The following is a 14,929-nucleotide window of genomic DNA, read 5'->3' as shown; positions in this document are numbered from 1 at the left end:
TGGAAATTCTCTGCTAGGCTTTAAGACCTGAGGCCTGTGTGCAAGCATCAGGGTCCATGGGTCAAACTTAACGGAAGGAGAGTTCTTTCTCCTCCTCCAGCCTCAGCAGCCTGGCATCAGGCTCAGTCCTGCCTGCTCACGTAAGAGCTATTGAATACGAAGTTAGTCATTGCACACACACACACACCCCCGCCCCCACGGAGGGACTGTGCTTTTGAAGTTGGGAAAAGTGTTCAGTCAGCGCCGTTTCTCTCCTGCAGGCAGAATCAAGTGGGGGCTTTTTAATGGTAGAGATGCCCCAGACACACTCACGTGCATTCAAGTTGTGGACACCAACATCTCACTCAGACTTGAGGGGCTGGGGAGGCAGCCTCTCTGCCCGAAGATCCCCATCAGCCTGGCCCCACAGAGAATCTGAATCTGCAAGAGAGTATGGTCCTGTGTCCAGATCTTTTGAAAGCTTCCTGGTACACCCTGGTTCAGAGCCAAGCAGCGGGGTGGGGTCAGTCCTCACAGCAGCAGGCCAGGAAGTGGAGTGGCTCAGGAAGAGCCAGCATTCCCTGTCACGACTGGCCTGGAATTGGTGTTAGTGGCATCCCCACCAGCCTGTCTGTGGGTGGTTGCCCTCCCTGCCATGGCTGCAGTCTTCTCTTGCCTTCAGAGGCCAGGGAGCAGCTCCTTGAGTTTTGGTGTCAGCGGCAGATTTTTTTAGACAGATTTCTTGTTTGTCTTCTAACCTAGCTCACCAGGGCTTGCTTCCATTCACAGAGATATGCAGCCCCTACTCAACGCCCTGCCAAGTGTGGGCATGTTTGACCCCAGCTTCAGAGTCCCTGGCGCCCAGGCAGCCAGCACCAGCCACCAGCCTCCGACCCGGATTCAGGGCACCCCACCCAGCCACTGGCTTCCTCAGCAACCCCGCTTCCCACTTTTGCCCAACCTTCCCAACATCCAGCAGAATCTGCCCATGCCAGCACAGAGATCTCCTGCAGAAACCAACGAGCTGAGGGAAGCCCTTCTGAAGATCTTCCCTGACTCGGAGCAGAAACTGAAAATCGACCAGATCTTGGCGGCTCATCCATACATGAAAGACCTGAACGCACTCTCCGCCATGGTATTGGACTGAAGGCTGTTGGGAGCTGGGGCTCCGGGCTGAAGACACATACACGCAAGCTAGTGTCTGCACGTGGCAGCAGGGAGTGACATAATGTGAAGAAACCAATTTCCCAGTGGAAATGCTGTTGTAGTGTATAGGAGGAAAAAACACAGATGTTTTGTGTATAAAAAAATCTGGGTTTTCAAAACCAGCTTTTTTATATATATACATTATGCTGCTATTACAGATTTAACATTTTCTGTAAAAGGAAAGTCTACATTTTCTGCCTGTTCAGAACTGTTTAATAGCAGTTACTCTTGAGTGCACTTACATTTTTATGTTTTTTAAACTATTTTCCTTAATGCTGAAAATATTGACAAATGGATATGGTTAGCCTTTCTTAAAAAAAAAAAAGTTGCTTTCTTAGGGAAAGCAAGAACTCTTAAAGTATATTTTCTTGAGATGACTATGTCACGTCCACTGACATGAAGTGTGCTCACCCTCCTAGCCTCCTCTACCCTCACCCCTGGAATTAGAGTCCGTAGGAGTTCATTTTTGCTCCTCGGGGGGTCTTTCATTGGAGCCATTTGTGAGAGTGGACAAGTGGTGCCACTAGATGGCACCTTGTGCCTAGCCATTGTTAATGACCAGGGTAGAGTTAGATGCACGGAGTATCCGGCTGGGAGAAACTTGAGAGCCCACGTAGTCCAGCCCTTCCTCCCTTCCCACCCTGCAGAAGAGGGAACTGAGGCTCCAAGTGCCCTCTGTCTGGACGTGCGCCCAAGTCCACAGCAGTGGACTGGATCCCTCATGCATGGCTGGGACACTCACCACTCAGTCCCTGACTGACTCTAGAAGTCACATCTTAGCTCTGAAGATACTAGTGGGATGTGAGGAAGTTTAGTGAAGAGCGTCATTATTACAGTAGTTTGGTGTCCACAACCTTGGGAGACGCCCCAGGTGAAGTTTGTGCAGCTTTGCCAAAAAACTGGCTTTCTCTTCTCGAGAATGACCCAAGCCAATAAATAGCATTAGTAGCTTCTGTGGGGGCCCAGAGCCCCATATTTATTTTTCCTGTATTAATCTCTTTAGTGTTCTCCTAAGCTGCCCTTCCTATGGGTCTTTCTCAGAATTGATATCTTAGTATTGTGTTTTCAGTGTTGCCTAAATTCTGTGTCAGTGGAAATTCTTTTTCTGGATAATTAACTGTTAATATCATTCTTGTTCTCTGGACCTTCAAAGGGCTTTGTATTTTATACTTGTGCTTTCCCCAGGCTGCTCACGATCAGTTTCACGTCTGCCTTGTAGATCACATCTCTTGTGGCCCCCAGAAACAATTCCAGAGGACTCAGTTCAGATTTGTTCTTCATGGTGAAGGGACTTAGTTGGCCTTGAGCAGACCTGGCTGGCTCCCCACAGTGCTCCCTCCAGGCATGTATGATCCTGCATCCCTCTAGGGGTGAGTCCAGAGTCCTCGGGTGGCCAAATTCGGACTTCAGTCATGTTTTCTCTTGGATGCCTTTAAGATGCATTCTGGTGTGGAGCTGGTTGTCAGCTGGGGGTAGGATACCCAAGTCATCCAGCTGTGCACGTGGAGGCCAGAAGGCAACTTCAGTCACAGCCCTGTGCCTCAGCTTCACAAATGATGGTTTTTAAAAACAACAGCAGAGGTGTGAGGGCTGGGTCTCTCTCACAGTGACTTTACCTTCCAGGTCAAGTGGCCTTGCCAATCCATCACTGCTCCTGTTCAGAGAAGGACCCGAGGGGCACGCCTTGACTGCCAGGACTTAGCCACTGGTCTTCCTGGAAGTGGGGCTGAAGCTCCACTGTTGCTAGGTAGAGCTGGCTAGGCCTAGAGGTCAGGAGTTTTGTAGGCTCTAGAAGTGACCTGACCTTTGAATTACATAAGCCTCTGTGATCTTAGTATTGTCTCTGAGAGCTCCACCAGCCCCTTTGCTCTTTCTTGAGTGCCGGAAGGCAGAGTGCAGAAGGTAAGTGGGAGGAGTTGCAGAAAAGCATTACTTACTTGCCTTGGTAAATTACAACATGAAACAGAATCCGCAGTTCTTTCTGAAATCTTGTCAAGTGTAGTTAAATTTAATATTTTAAAGCTCAATTCTCAAACCATTCTTTTAAGAAGTCATTACCTGTTCTCAGACTCCTCTTAATACCAGGCTCAGTGTTGACACTCACGGTCTGCCTCCCCTGGTAGGTGTTCGGAGCCACCTTGGGGAGTGTCTGCAGCAGTGTTCTAACTCCTCCAGGCGACTCAGCACCCTGTATTCCATGGCATTCCTGCGAAGCAGGTGCCAGGGCAGAGGGTGCCACCCTCGTTCGGTAGACTCAGAGAAGTTGTCCGGAGTTAAAGAATAAGTAGGCAGTGATGCTGAATGATCTCTGGGCCTGCATTCTTCCCCATGCCCCAGACTGCCACCCGGGAGAAGAAAGACTGGTTTGGTCTTTCTGTCAAGTAGTCAGTGTTTGAGACCCTATAGTCCAGTGGCTAGAAAAACAGTAAGAAGGCTCAGCCGTCCTGGATGAAGGGTCAGCGTTGTTCTGGCAGGCTTAGCAGGGCGTGACTGCCATCAGGGACTCCGTTGACCTGTTGTAGCTTTTGGTGTCAGTGAGAGGAGGGATAATCTTCCTTTATCGCTTAGGCTTATTGTGGCATTTGTGGAATATGATCCGCAAATAGAATCCGTGATGCTCTGAACCTCCACCCCCACTGAGTCTCATGCCCTTCCCTCCACCATGGGAAATGGCACTGGGCCCACTGGAGTTGGGCCTTGGCACCACTCCCACCTCAGGCCCAGCCTGCCTCCCATACATCCCTGAGACGTGGCCTTCCTTAAGGAATTTCCCCCCACCTCTACCTCCACAGCACCCTTCTACGTCCCCACCTGTCCTCTTCATCCTGGGTCCCTCAGCCCATCTCCTCTCATCTCCCAGCTGTAGTTTGTTTGGTTAGTTACTCTAACTCACTCCATTTCTCATCTACCTCTCTCATTTTTCCCTACATATTTCTGATCCTGAGAGTAAAACAACCTGATTTCCCTAAGGATCTCTGTTCATTGCTACCTTCCTTCCCCCTCCCACTTTTCACTTCTGTGTCTGCAAACTTGGCCTCCACCCCATCACGTGGGATTAATTGAGGGAAGTCATTGGAGACCAGTCAGTTTCCAAATTCGGAAACCTTTTCCCAATCCTGAATCTCCGTGTCCACATTCAGTAACTGTAGCATGACATTGTTGACCCTTCAGTTCAGTTCAGTCGCTCCGTCATGTCCGACTCTTTGCGACCCCTTGAGTTGCAGCACGCCAGGCCTCCCTGTCCATCACCAACTCCCGGAGTTCATTCAAACTTATGTCCGTCGAGTCGGTGATGCCTTCCAGCCATGTCATCCTCTGTCATCCCCTTCTCCTGCCCCCAGTCCCTCCCAGCATCAGGGTCTTTTCCAATGAGTCAACTCTTTGCATGAGGTGGCCAGAGTATTGGAGTTTCAACTTCAACATCAGTCCCTCCAGTGAACACCCAGGACTGATCTCCTTTAGGATGGACTGGTTGGACCTCCTTGCAGTCCAAGGGACTCTCAAGAGTCTTCTCCAACACCACAGTTCAAAAGCATCAATTTTTCGGCGCTCAGCTTTCTTCACAGTCCAACTCTCACATCCATTCACGACCACTGGAAAAACCATAGCCTTGACTAGACTGACCTTTGTTGGCAAAGTAATGTCTCTGCTTTTTAATATGCTATCTAGGTTGGTCATAAGTTTCCTTCCAAGGAGTAGTTCAGTTCAGTCGCTCAGTCGTGTCCGACTCTTTGCGACTGTTGACCCTTACTTTCCCTATTTTCTGAGATCTCCCTCACTCCTAAACAGTCTTCATTCCTTTTCCTTCTTATACCTAAAGGCCAGTTCAGCAGAAAGACCAGCTCAACAGGTGGTCTCCAAACTTCAGACCAGCTGTGGGACGCATGATAGGGAGGGCAGTCATTAATAAAAATGCAGATGGCTGGGCACTACCCCCAGAGAGGTTTATTCAATAGCTCTGGCGTAAAGCGTGGAAATCTGCCATTTCAGCAAATTCCCTGGATGGTTCCCACACAGGTGGTCCATGGCCCACATTTTGAGAGTCGCTCACCCTTAGAGATCAGCACACTTCCTTGACTCGAACCATCCCCTCTTTGCTGAAGTGACTGCCAGCTCCAGCCCTGCCCCTTATGAGTGCATATTTAGCTCTACTTAGAAGCCCTGAGACATCCCCAGACCCACTGCCCCCAGGCCCTCTGCCTGCGCCTGTTCTCTTGTCTTTCCCCACCCACCCTGCTACAAGGTCCCCTCATCCACCATTTTCCGTTTTTGGCCATTGCCCCCTGCCCCGCATCTTGTGCTCATGGCCTCCCTGTGGGAATCAGGCTCTGACCTGTCAGCCCGCCTCACAGCTCTCCCCCTCTACCCCCCTGAGACTGCGCAGCTGCCAGATTTATCTTCTGAAGATACGCGTCTGCACACCCCTCTTCTTGGTCAGTGACCAGTGGCTCTCTTGACCAGAGTATCAAGTTTAGACCCTCCTGAGCTTAATATCCTTGGCAGTCTACCTCCCAGTCATACATAATGGCCCACTCACTGCAGCCGCACAATTTCCTCCGTCACCTGTGGGCTCCTACTCCGAGTGAATCTCTCCTCTGCTAAAATACCCTTTCTCCCAGATGGCTTCCCCCTCAAAGGCCCAGCCCTGTGCCCTCTCTGCCCTTGCCTAAAGCTGCTGGCCAGAAGCAGCCTCCTGGTGTTCCGTGACCCCGCAGCACTGTGTCTTGCTCCCGGCACTGGCCTCTCTGGTTGGTGTCACTGCGGCTGATCGTGTATCTGTCTTACCTCTCTTTCTAGACTGTGAGCTCCTCGTGGGCAGGGCTTTCTGTGTTCACTCTCTGTATTTCCCTCAGCACCTAGCACAGTGCCTTGCACTTAATAGGTGCTCAATAAAGTCTGCTCAATTGACCTGGAGGATGGTGCCTTTTTGACAGCGGCATCTGGCAGCCAGCAAGGCCTTCAAGTATCAGATTCTCGGCAGTTGCTCCCTGGAACCCACTACTCTCCATTTTTCCTTCTTGTCAAGTCTCTACCACCACCAGGTCCAGGAATGGGCACCTGCCCCCAGCTGAGCCAAGCAGTGTGCTCTGACCTGCTGCCCACAAGGTGGCCCATCTAGGCCAAAGTATGCTTTGTGATTGCCCCCTCTGGTAGTGGGGGCTAAGACGTGTCATGCGCAGATCTCATGGAGGCCGTTTTCTGCCCTGGGTGGGAGGCGGGGTGGAGAGAAGCAGAAGCGTGACAGTGTGATTCCTGTTGTCATGGAAACCTGATGGCACTCAGATTCTTCCCCAGATGCCTGTTACCCTGACACGCTTCACTTTTCCTTTATGTTGGGTTTACATCCCTTGAAATCAAAGACTCTTTAAGTGAAATACATATCACTGTCCATACACGTGGCAGATTAAATAAGGGAGGCTCATCACATCTTTAGGGAGATCCCAAAGACCAGCGCTCCCCAGGTGGCTCGGTGGTAAAGAATCTGCTTACCAAGCAAGAGACCCGGGTTTGATCTTGTGTTGGGAAGATCCCCCGGAGGAGGAAATGGCCACCCACTCCAATATTCTTGCCTGGAAAATTCCGTGGACATAGGAACCTGGTGGGCAACCGTCCATGGGGGTCACAAAGAGACACAGCTGAGTGACTGACAACACACACAGCAAGACCATGTGTCAGTGCTGCAGGAGAGCCCCCTAGTCAGCTCTCACGGAGCCTCAGGAGACTCCACCCCAAGACCATGCACCAGTGCTGCAGGAGAGCCCCCTAGTCAGCTCTCAAGGAGCCTCAGGAGACTCCACCCCAAGACCATGCACCAGTGCTGCAGGAGAGCCCCCTAGTCAGCTCTCAAGGAGCCTCAGGAGACTCCACCCCAAGACCATGCGTCAGAGCTGCAGGAGAGCCCCCCAATCAGCTCTCAAGGAGCCTCAGGAGACTCCACCCCAAGACCATGCATCAGAGCTGCAGGAGAGCCCCCTAGTCAGCTCTCAAGGAGCCTCAGGAGACTCCACCCCAAGACCATGCGTCAGAGCTGCAGGAGAGCGAACCCCCAGTCAGCTCTCAAGGAGCCTCAGGAGACTCCACCCCAAGACCATGCGTCAGAGCTGCAGGAGAGCCCCCTAGTCAGCTCTCAAGGAGCCTCAGGAGACTCCACCCCAAGACCATGCGTCAGAGCTGCAGGAGAGCGAGCCCCCCAGTCAGCTCTCAAGGAGCCTCAGGAGACTCCACCCCAAGACCATGCGTCAGAGCTGCAGGAGAGCCCCCTAGTCAGCTCTCAAGGAGCCTCACCCTCACACAGGCTGGTTCCTCCTGGCATCTTCATCCTCTTGCAGTTGTGTCTCACAGACACCTTCATGTGGATTTTCTTGCTCTGTCCCTTAGCTGGACAGAGGCCAGGCCGGCTGCTTGGGAGTTAGACCTTCCACATTCTGCCATGTCACTGGTTAGACAGCCGTGATGGGGCCAGCCCTCCTCGTCTGGGGCTGCCACGAGGAAGAAACGGGCCTAGAGCAGCGCCTGGCAGAACCCCCTCAGTGATGGTCACGACCGGCTCTGCCCTGTAGCCCAGCGGACACTTAACAAGACTGTTCACACCCTGTAGGCCATCTCAGAGGCGGAGACCTTGTCTTCCGGATGCTGAATGTTCTCTGTTCCTGCCAACTCATCCTGAGTGTGGTCTAGACCCTCCTCAGGGCCTCAGCGGTCCTGCTGTCTGCTGGGCAGGACGTCAGTCCTCTGACAGGGTCGGTGCCCTTGAGTGCCTGGCGGGCTCATGGCAGGGCGGGACGCAGGGGGGATGCCGGCAAAGCCACTGCTTGGCCACAGAGTGAGGGAGCGCTGATCCCCTGGCTGACACAGCCCCTCCAGGCTGCGTCTTGACTCGCCCACCCCTCCCACCGCTCCCTCGTGTGTGTGTGTGTGTGTGTGTGTGTGTGTGCGTGCGTGCGTGCGTGCGTGCGTGTGTGTGTGTCCAGGATGCAGGACTTGAATTCCTACAGGCCATTTCACCTCCCCAAGAGGCAGACTCCGCCAAGGTGACTTGGCAGCCGGAATGGCACCCGAGATGGACTGCCTCCCTCCATCCAGTGACCAGAATGGAGGGCTTGTGACCTGGGTCAAGGTGGTCAGCCCGCTGGCCAGAGGGAGGCTGTGGAAGGAAGCTGCCTCCCCTGTTCCTGAGGAGTGGGGCCCATGTCCAGCCTGGTTCCTGTGGGAGGTGCTGGGAGCACATTGTTGTTTCTTGTTTGTTTAACTTGACCAGCACTGTAGAAGCGCCGTCCGGAGTACACTTCTGTGTGCGTCATGCCCTCCTTTCTGCTCCTTTACGGGGACACAGAGCAGTCAAACGGCCTTTGATGGCTTTTGAAACTGAAAGCAGCCTTTTTGCAGCTCCGGTTCCAGTCTCCTGTCATATGTGGTTCCAGGGCTGGTGAAAGCCATCAGGGAAACGGAGCCTAGGCAGACAGGGGTTTGCCCAGAAACTGGTCGTCAGCGCCCAGAGTAAGCCCTGGAGCTGCAGCGCCTGCGCCTCGAGGCTTCTGGAATCAACCCCCTGTCACCTCCTCCCATAAGACTCCGCGCCGCAGACGGTGGCCTTTGGGGCTTTCCTTCCCACTCCCTCCACAGGTCCCCAGGGAGCCCAACTTGGCCTCACAGCCTGAAACCCAGTCTGGGGTCAAGCCTGGGCAGGCCCTGTCCTCTCCCCTCGCGGCTCTCAGAGAGAGGAGGAGGGGGCCTCCCCTGAAAAGAATGCGCTTGTCTGCCCGCCTGTCTGGCTCTGAGATCAGTCTAGGGTTTCAGCCACCAAAAAAGGCCGCAGGAAGGAGAGGGCCTCCTGCAGCTGGCCGGGAGAAGCTGTGGACACTGGCTCACAACCTCCCAGACCGAGGGTCCCTCGACAGCGACAGTAGGTCCCACCCCCGTCTTGCAGCCCCTTCCCACTGAGGTGTCAGGGCCCTGGCGCTTACTCCCACTTTAAAGCTAAGGAACTTGAGGCCCAGTGGTAAGTGGTGGGGGGAGGGCTGGAGGCCCAGCACCAAATCCTCTGTGCTCTACTTGCCAGCCCCTCTACCCAGTCCCCCAGCTGTCCTGAGCAGCCGCTGCATGCCTTGGACGGTGCTGGGGGAGGCGAGAAGGCCAGAAGGGCCCTTTCCAAAGCGCCCCGTGCTCCCCCAGCCCTAGCAGTGAAGGTGTGTGGGCCCTGCTCTGGCCCTTCTTGCTGTGTAATCAGAGGAAGTTACCCTCTCAGATGAGGCCAGTCCCCTCATCTCTGAATGAAAGTGAGGGCGCCACCCTCACAATGGGTGGTTTTCAATCCTGATGTGCGTCAGAGCCACCTGGAGGAAGGGCTGTAAATGCACTGGCGTCCAGGCCTCACCCCGGACTGGGGAGATCAGTGAACGGAAGCCCAGGGATCCCAGCGAGCCCCCGGCTGAGAACCAACGTCCCGTGAAGAGTTGGTCCCACTGGGATGAAATCCCAAGACAAGGCCCTGGCCCCTGACAGTCCTTCCCACATGCGGCTCCAGTAAGGGCTTGTCCTCAGTGTCTCATCCAACTTCCGGTATTTTACAAATCCTTGGCCCCACAGAGGCAAGACTCAGAGCAGGAGGAGAGCAGAGGGAGCAGGGGCATGGGGCCCTCTCTCCTGTGACCAGTGGCTGCAGCTGGCTTGGCCATTTCTCCCACCACCAGCCCAGCTGTGTGTCCTCGATTCCCGGCTCTACTTACACCTAGGGACGGTTTTGAACAAAGAGTGGAGCTCCTGGTGACCTCCTGGGACATCGGCCTCTTTTCTACCAAGCAAGGGCCTTCCTGCCAGCCATTACCCACCCTGCAGACACCTGTCACTGCTCCACACGTGCTGGCAGGGCCTGGGAGCCCAGCGGGGTCAGTGCGTGCCTTGAAGACCGGAGGAGTCTGCCGCATGAAGACCTCCTAGTTCAACAGGCAGAGGCCGGCGGGCTTGGGCTCCAGCACCCCCCAGCCGCTAGGTGAGGCAAGCCCTTGTCCAGATCTCACCTGCTGCCCCGCTGGGAGAGGCGGTGTCTTCCTTCAGAGTGTTTCTAGTCGTCTGACACTTCCAGCTTCCTTGGCCCAGGGCCTGAACATGAGCACTGAGCATCAGCCTGAGCATCACCAGCAGATGGAAGTTGTGCTGTGTGGGGACAGTGGAAGGTGACCGGCTGATGGCACAAGCCAGCTGGTGGGAAGAGGCCCTCGTCCGTCACAGCGCAGGTGGCATCAGAGGGCTTCCTGCCTCAGAAGTCTCAGCATCCAGCTCGAAGCCATCTGCTGCTGCCACCTGAGAATTACTGTCAGAATTACTGTCCCGGCTTCACCCACCTTTGGGGCCTCCATACCCGCCATCACTGTCAAGGTGACTCCCAGGAAAGTCTGAGGCCAGGGGTTGAGAGCCCTCCCAACAGGAAGTGACTTGACGACATGAACCTCGACCCTCTCCCTTCCCCACGGCCCCATCCAGACTGAACCTAGACCCCATTCGTCTGGTCTTTCAAGGTGTCCTTCACAGTCCCACCCACAGCTATTCACCATCTTCCTGCTTGGGTGGGTCTCTACAGCTGCCCAGTGGGGCAGGCAAGAATGATTCCCCTATCCTACAGATGTGAAAATGGAGGCAGGGCTGTTCTGAGACGAGACCTAAAGGGCCAGGACTTGAACCCTTGTGTCCATACGCCTGTGAGTAACTGTCCAGTGAATGACTCCAGAAGCCACAGTGAGGTGTCCATACATCCACTGACTGATGTCAGTCTCTAGTCCCTTCTGAGTACTTTTCTGCTGGGAGGGGCAATGATAGGAGGAGACCAGAGACAGGTGTGAGTGTGGTGGATGGGGGTCAGCCTGGTGGAGGGGGTGGGCTTGTGGATGAAGAGCACTCAGGGCAGAGGATCAGCAGCTGGAGAGGAAGGCCATAGGGGAGGCTGGAGACGTCAGGGAAGAGGGCTGGGTTCATCCTAAGGGATGTGTTCTGCCTTCTTCTTTCTCTGAATTGGGGGCCAGCTGGGGTACATGGTCCTCTCTTTGGAAAAACCTTTCCCAAGCCTGTTCCCGCACCTTGTAGACAGCCCTTGCTCCAGCCCTTCCTGGCTCTTGGAACAGAAAGTTGGCCTAAGTTTCTGGCTAACCCAGCTCTGTTCCTGCGGTGGGTAGAGGAGGTGACGGGATGGGCTCCACCCAAGGAATCCCCGCTGGGCTCCCAGGAGACACCCTGGGAGCCCCACCTGTTAGCAGGATGTGGTGGCCTTTCACCAGATGGTCACACTTAGATCTTCCCCCAAGACGGCTGGGCAGCAACACCTCGGGCCCTCCATTTGTCGCTTCCCTGAAGAGCCGGGATCGAGGTGTGTTCTGTCCAGTCACCTGTGACCACAGAGTTGCAAGGCCTTCCCTGGTATAGGAAAGGCGCTTTGGCTCCTCTCTGGGAAAAGGGCAAGTTGGCTTTTCTAGGAGCGAAGATTCGTTCCTAATCACAGCAGTGTATAACCTCCCTAACTCCTGCGTGCCTCAGCTTTGGTCATCTCCATTTCACAAGGTAATGCCTGTTGTCTGCCTCATATTACTCAAACAGACTTAATTCCTGTGTCCTTTTTTTTAAACTTCTTTGTTTTAGCCAAATTCATTTGTTTATTAAGTTATTGGGTTTTTATTATGTGCCAAGCAGCATATTTTGCTAAATTCAGTATAATTCATGAGAGAAAATGCTCAAGAAAGAGATCACTCTAATTCATAAAGCAGTTTCATTGCAAAATTTGCAAACCAAGTGATTTCGGATAAGCTTTTGTTAATAAAATATTTGAAATCTGATCTTTTTTCATGTTGAAACTTTATTATTTCTTTTAAATGAAGCTAACATTTATTGATTTAACTCAGGCCTTGTTTTTTTTTTTTCTTTTTTCTTTTTTTAACTGTTTGAAGTGTGGTTGACATATAGATAAGCACACAAGTCATAAACAGGCAGTTCTCTGAGTGTTTCCAAACCCATCATACCATACCACCAGCATCCAGACAAAAAACAGAACACGTGAGCTTCCAGGAGCCCCCAGTGTCCTCCCCACCTCACCAAGGTAACCACGACCTTGACTTCCAATGGGCTTTAAGAAGGCATCACCCTCTTCCTTCTGTACAGGATGGACCAGGACCCTTAAAAAGAAGGTGAGAGAAAGAGCAGAAAGGCGGCTTCCAGGATTCCTGTGCACTCTCGTGCCCTGGAGCTGGTTGGGGCCCCATGAACTCTGGGACTTTTCCAGCCAGCTGTGCCCAGGAGTAACCAGGAGTCCCCTCTGGCAAGTGAATCTACAGAAAAACCCTTGTCCGTTGCTTTCCAAGAAAAAGAGCACTTTTTTCTTGTTTTTAACAATTGTATGAGGTCTTCAGAATCACATGCCCAATTGGTGTGGGCCAGAGAAAAGTAGCAAAGTTTCATTTTTTAGAAAGCTGGAACATTCAAGGAAGAGCAGTCCAGCTGGCTTGCATTCCAGGGCATTTTTTTCAGCACCCTGCCTTCCTTCACCCTTCTCTAAAGGCAGGGCGCCCCTCGCCTGCCTGTTATCTTACCCTTGATAATTGCAACCAGCTGTCCAGAGCGGAAATTCACACTTCCAGGTCCATGCAGGCTGCTCTCTGGGTGACTGTGAAGGCGGAAGTCCCCTGCCACCCCCAAGCCCATCTCCTCTCAGGTCAAGGAACGCCCCCCACCACCACCACCAATTCTGGTTCCAGCTCTTCTGTGAACTCCCTCGGGCTTGTCCCTTTCCCTCTTGGAGTATCAATATCCCCAGATGTAAAACAAGTGAGCCCCCACCCTGCTACTGGACTGGCCTTTGAGACAGACCCATGGAAGTAAGATTGCTGCAAGATTTTGGGAGGGGTAGTTCTCCAGGCATCAGCTCCATGCCCACTCTTCCAGGAAGACCCCCAGCAAGGCCCCTGTCCCTCAGCACATCAGCTAGTCCTGTGTATTCAGCAGGTCCTACATGTGCTGCAGGGAGCAGACACCTGTGCACAAGGCAGTGCGGCGTCTGTCCTACTGGCGCTGTGGCGTGGGTCGCTTACCTGGCTGGCATCTCCCATTACTCCTTCGGGGTGAGTGTTACATGAGTAGTAGGCCGGGGCTTGAGCTTGCAATTCTCTTCATATATTTCTCTCAAGAAACCTGGTTCCAAGAACAGATGCGCTCAACCTGGCTGAAAATAGGAGCAAATTTTTCAGGAGCCACCAGTCCCAGGTGGCGCTAGTGGCATAGAACCCACATGCCAATGAGGAGATTAAGGAGACCTGGGTTCAACCCCTGGGTCCAGAAGATCCTCTGGAGGAGGGCATGGCAACCCATGCTAGTATTCTTGCCTGGAGAATCCCATGGACAGAGGAGCCTGGAGGGCTACACAGAGCTTCACACATAGCTTCACAGAGTTGGACACGACTGAAGCGACTTAGCATGCAAGCACCAGTCCAGTTCTGGCTCTTCCAGGTCTCACCAGGCTTCCTTGGACAGACTCCACCCCTCCCCCACTTCAGGGTGAGGGGTTGGGGGCTGACCTCTGAAAACTCGTCCAGCTCTGATTTTTGCTGATTCTTGGAATCTGTTTTTCTCATCCAGAGAACAGGAGGCCAAGAGCAGGAAGAATAAACTGAGACTTCCTTAGAAAGCAAGCAGATGTTTGTTAAAAGTTAGATGAATATCTACCCTATGGCCCAGCATATTCCACTCCTAGGTATTTACTGAAGAGAATGAACCCATATGTCCAGAAAAAGACTTGTACAAGAACATCTATAGCAGCTTTATTCCTAATCACCCAAACAGGAAGCAGTTCAAGCGTCCAGGAGGTGACATGACAAACCAATTGTGGAACATCCAGACGATGGAATATTACTCAGCAGATACTTAGACAATACCATTCTGGCTGTACAGGTGATGCAACAGGATGTATGAATCCCACAGTCGTTACACTGAGGGAGAAAAGCCAGATGAAGCGTACATGCTGCATTAATTACATATAGAAAGTTCTAGAACAGGCGAAACTACGGGAATAGCAATCAGAAAGTAGCGGTGAAAGGAAGCTCTGAGGGAACTTTCTGGGGCAATGGAACTCTTTTATTTTTTAATATTAATATTTATTTGGCTGCACCAGATCTGAGTTGTGGCGTGCAGATCTGGCCAGGGATGGAACCTGAGCTTCCTGTATTGGGAGCTCAGAGTCTAAGCCACTGGACCACCAGGGAAGTCCCCTGGAACTGTTTTATATCTTGTTTTGAGTGCTGGGTATATGGGTCAAAACTACTGTCAAAACACTGACTAAACAATTATATTTTTACATTTTAATGTACATAAATATTGCCTTAATTTAAAAATTAATTAAAACAGGAAAGGAAGGAAAAGCAGCTAAAACCTTTCGGTCAGGCCAGGAGGCCGCAGGCTGGGAGTGCAGTTTGTCTTGTTAGAAGTTAACAGTTTGCAGGCCGGAGACATGAGGATCCTGGTGGGCCATTTTCACAGGCACAATGTCATCAAGTGAGACCAAGAGGGTGGGGGTGCAGAGGAAGCAGGGACATGAGGCGCAGCTTAATGTTTCATTGGCTACAGCCCAGGAGAAGGGCTCCTCTGTCCTTGAACTGGACGTTCACTGAGCTCTCCCCCGTGCAGACACCATGGCGGGCACTGAAGATACAGCAGTGACCAGAAGACGTGGTCCCTGCCCTCAGGGAGCTCTGTGAGAGAGAGACCCTGAACC

At 52.8% G+C, this 14,929-nt stretch overlaps 1 protein-coding gene and 1 long non-coding RNA gene across 2 annotated transcripts in view; one reads left to right on the top strand and one right to left on the bottom strand.

Moving 5' to 3' along the window:
• Positions 1–6,093, top strand: part of N4BP1 (NEDD4 binding protein 1) — a 56,987-nt gene extending 50,894 nt beyond the window's left edge. The window contains exon 7 of the mRNA XM_069549794.1: positions 769–6,093. Within this exon, the coding sequence (XP_069405895.1) occupies positions 769–1,126 (358 nt within the window). The 3' untranslated portion in view covers positions 1,127–6,093. The remainder of the gene's footprint in view (positions 1–768) is intronic.
• Positions 6,094–12,005: 5,912 nt separating this feature from the next.
• LOC138418436 (uncharacterized) lies at positions 12,006–14,018 on the bottom strand. Its single transcript, XR_011248560.1, has 3 exons — positions 13,737–14,018; positions 13,254–13,384; positions 12,006–12,341 (listed from the first exon to the last, which is right to left on the bottom strand). It is a non-coding gene; the product is annotated as an uncharacterized lncRNA (long non-coding RNA).
• Between the last annotated feature and the right edge of the window lie 911 nt (positions 14,019–14,929).

This window comes from Ovis canadensis, chromosome 14, assembly GCF_042477335.2.
Source record: "Ovis canadensis isolate MfBH-ARS-UI-01 breed Bighorn chromosome 14, ARS-UI_OviCan_v2, whole genome shotgun sequence".
NCBI lineage: Eukaryota > Metazoa > Chordata > Mammalia > Artiodactyla > Bovidae > Ovis > Ovis canadensis.
This window is presented reverse-complemented; position numbering and strand designations above follow the sequence as displayed.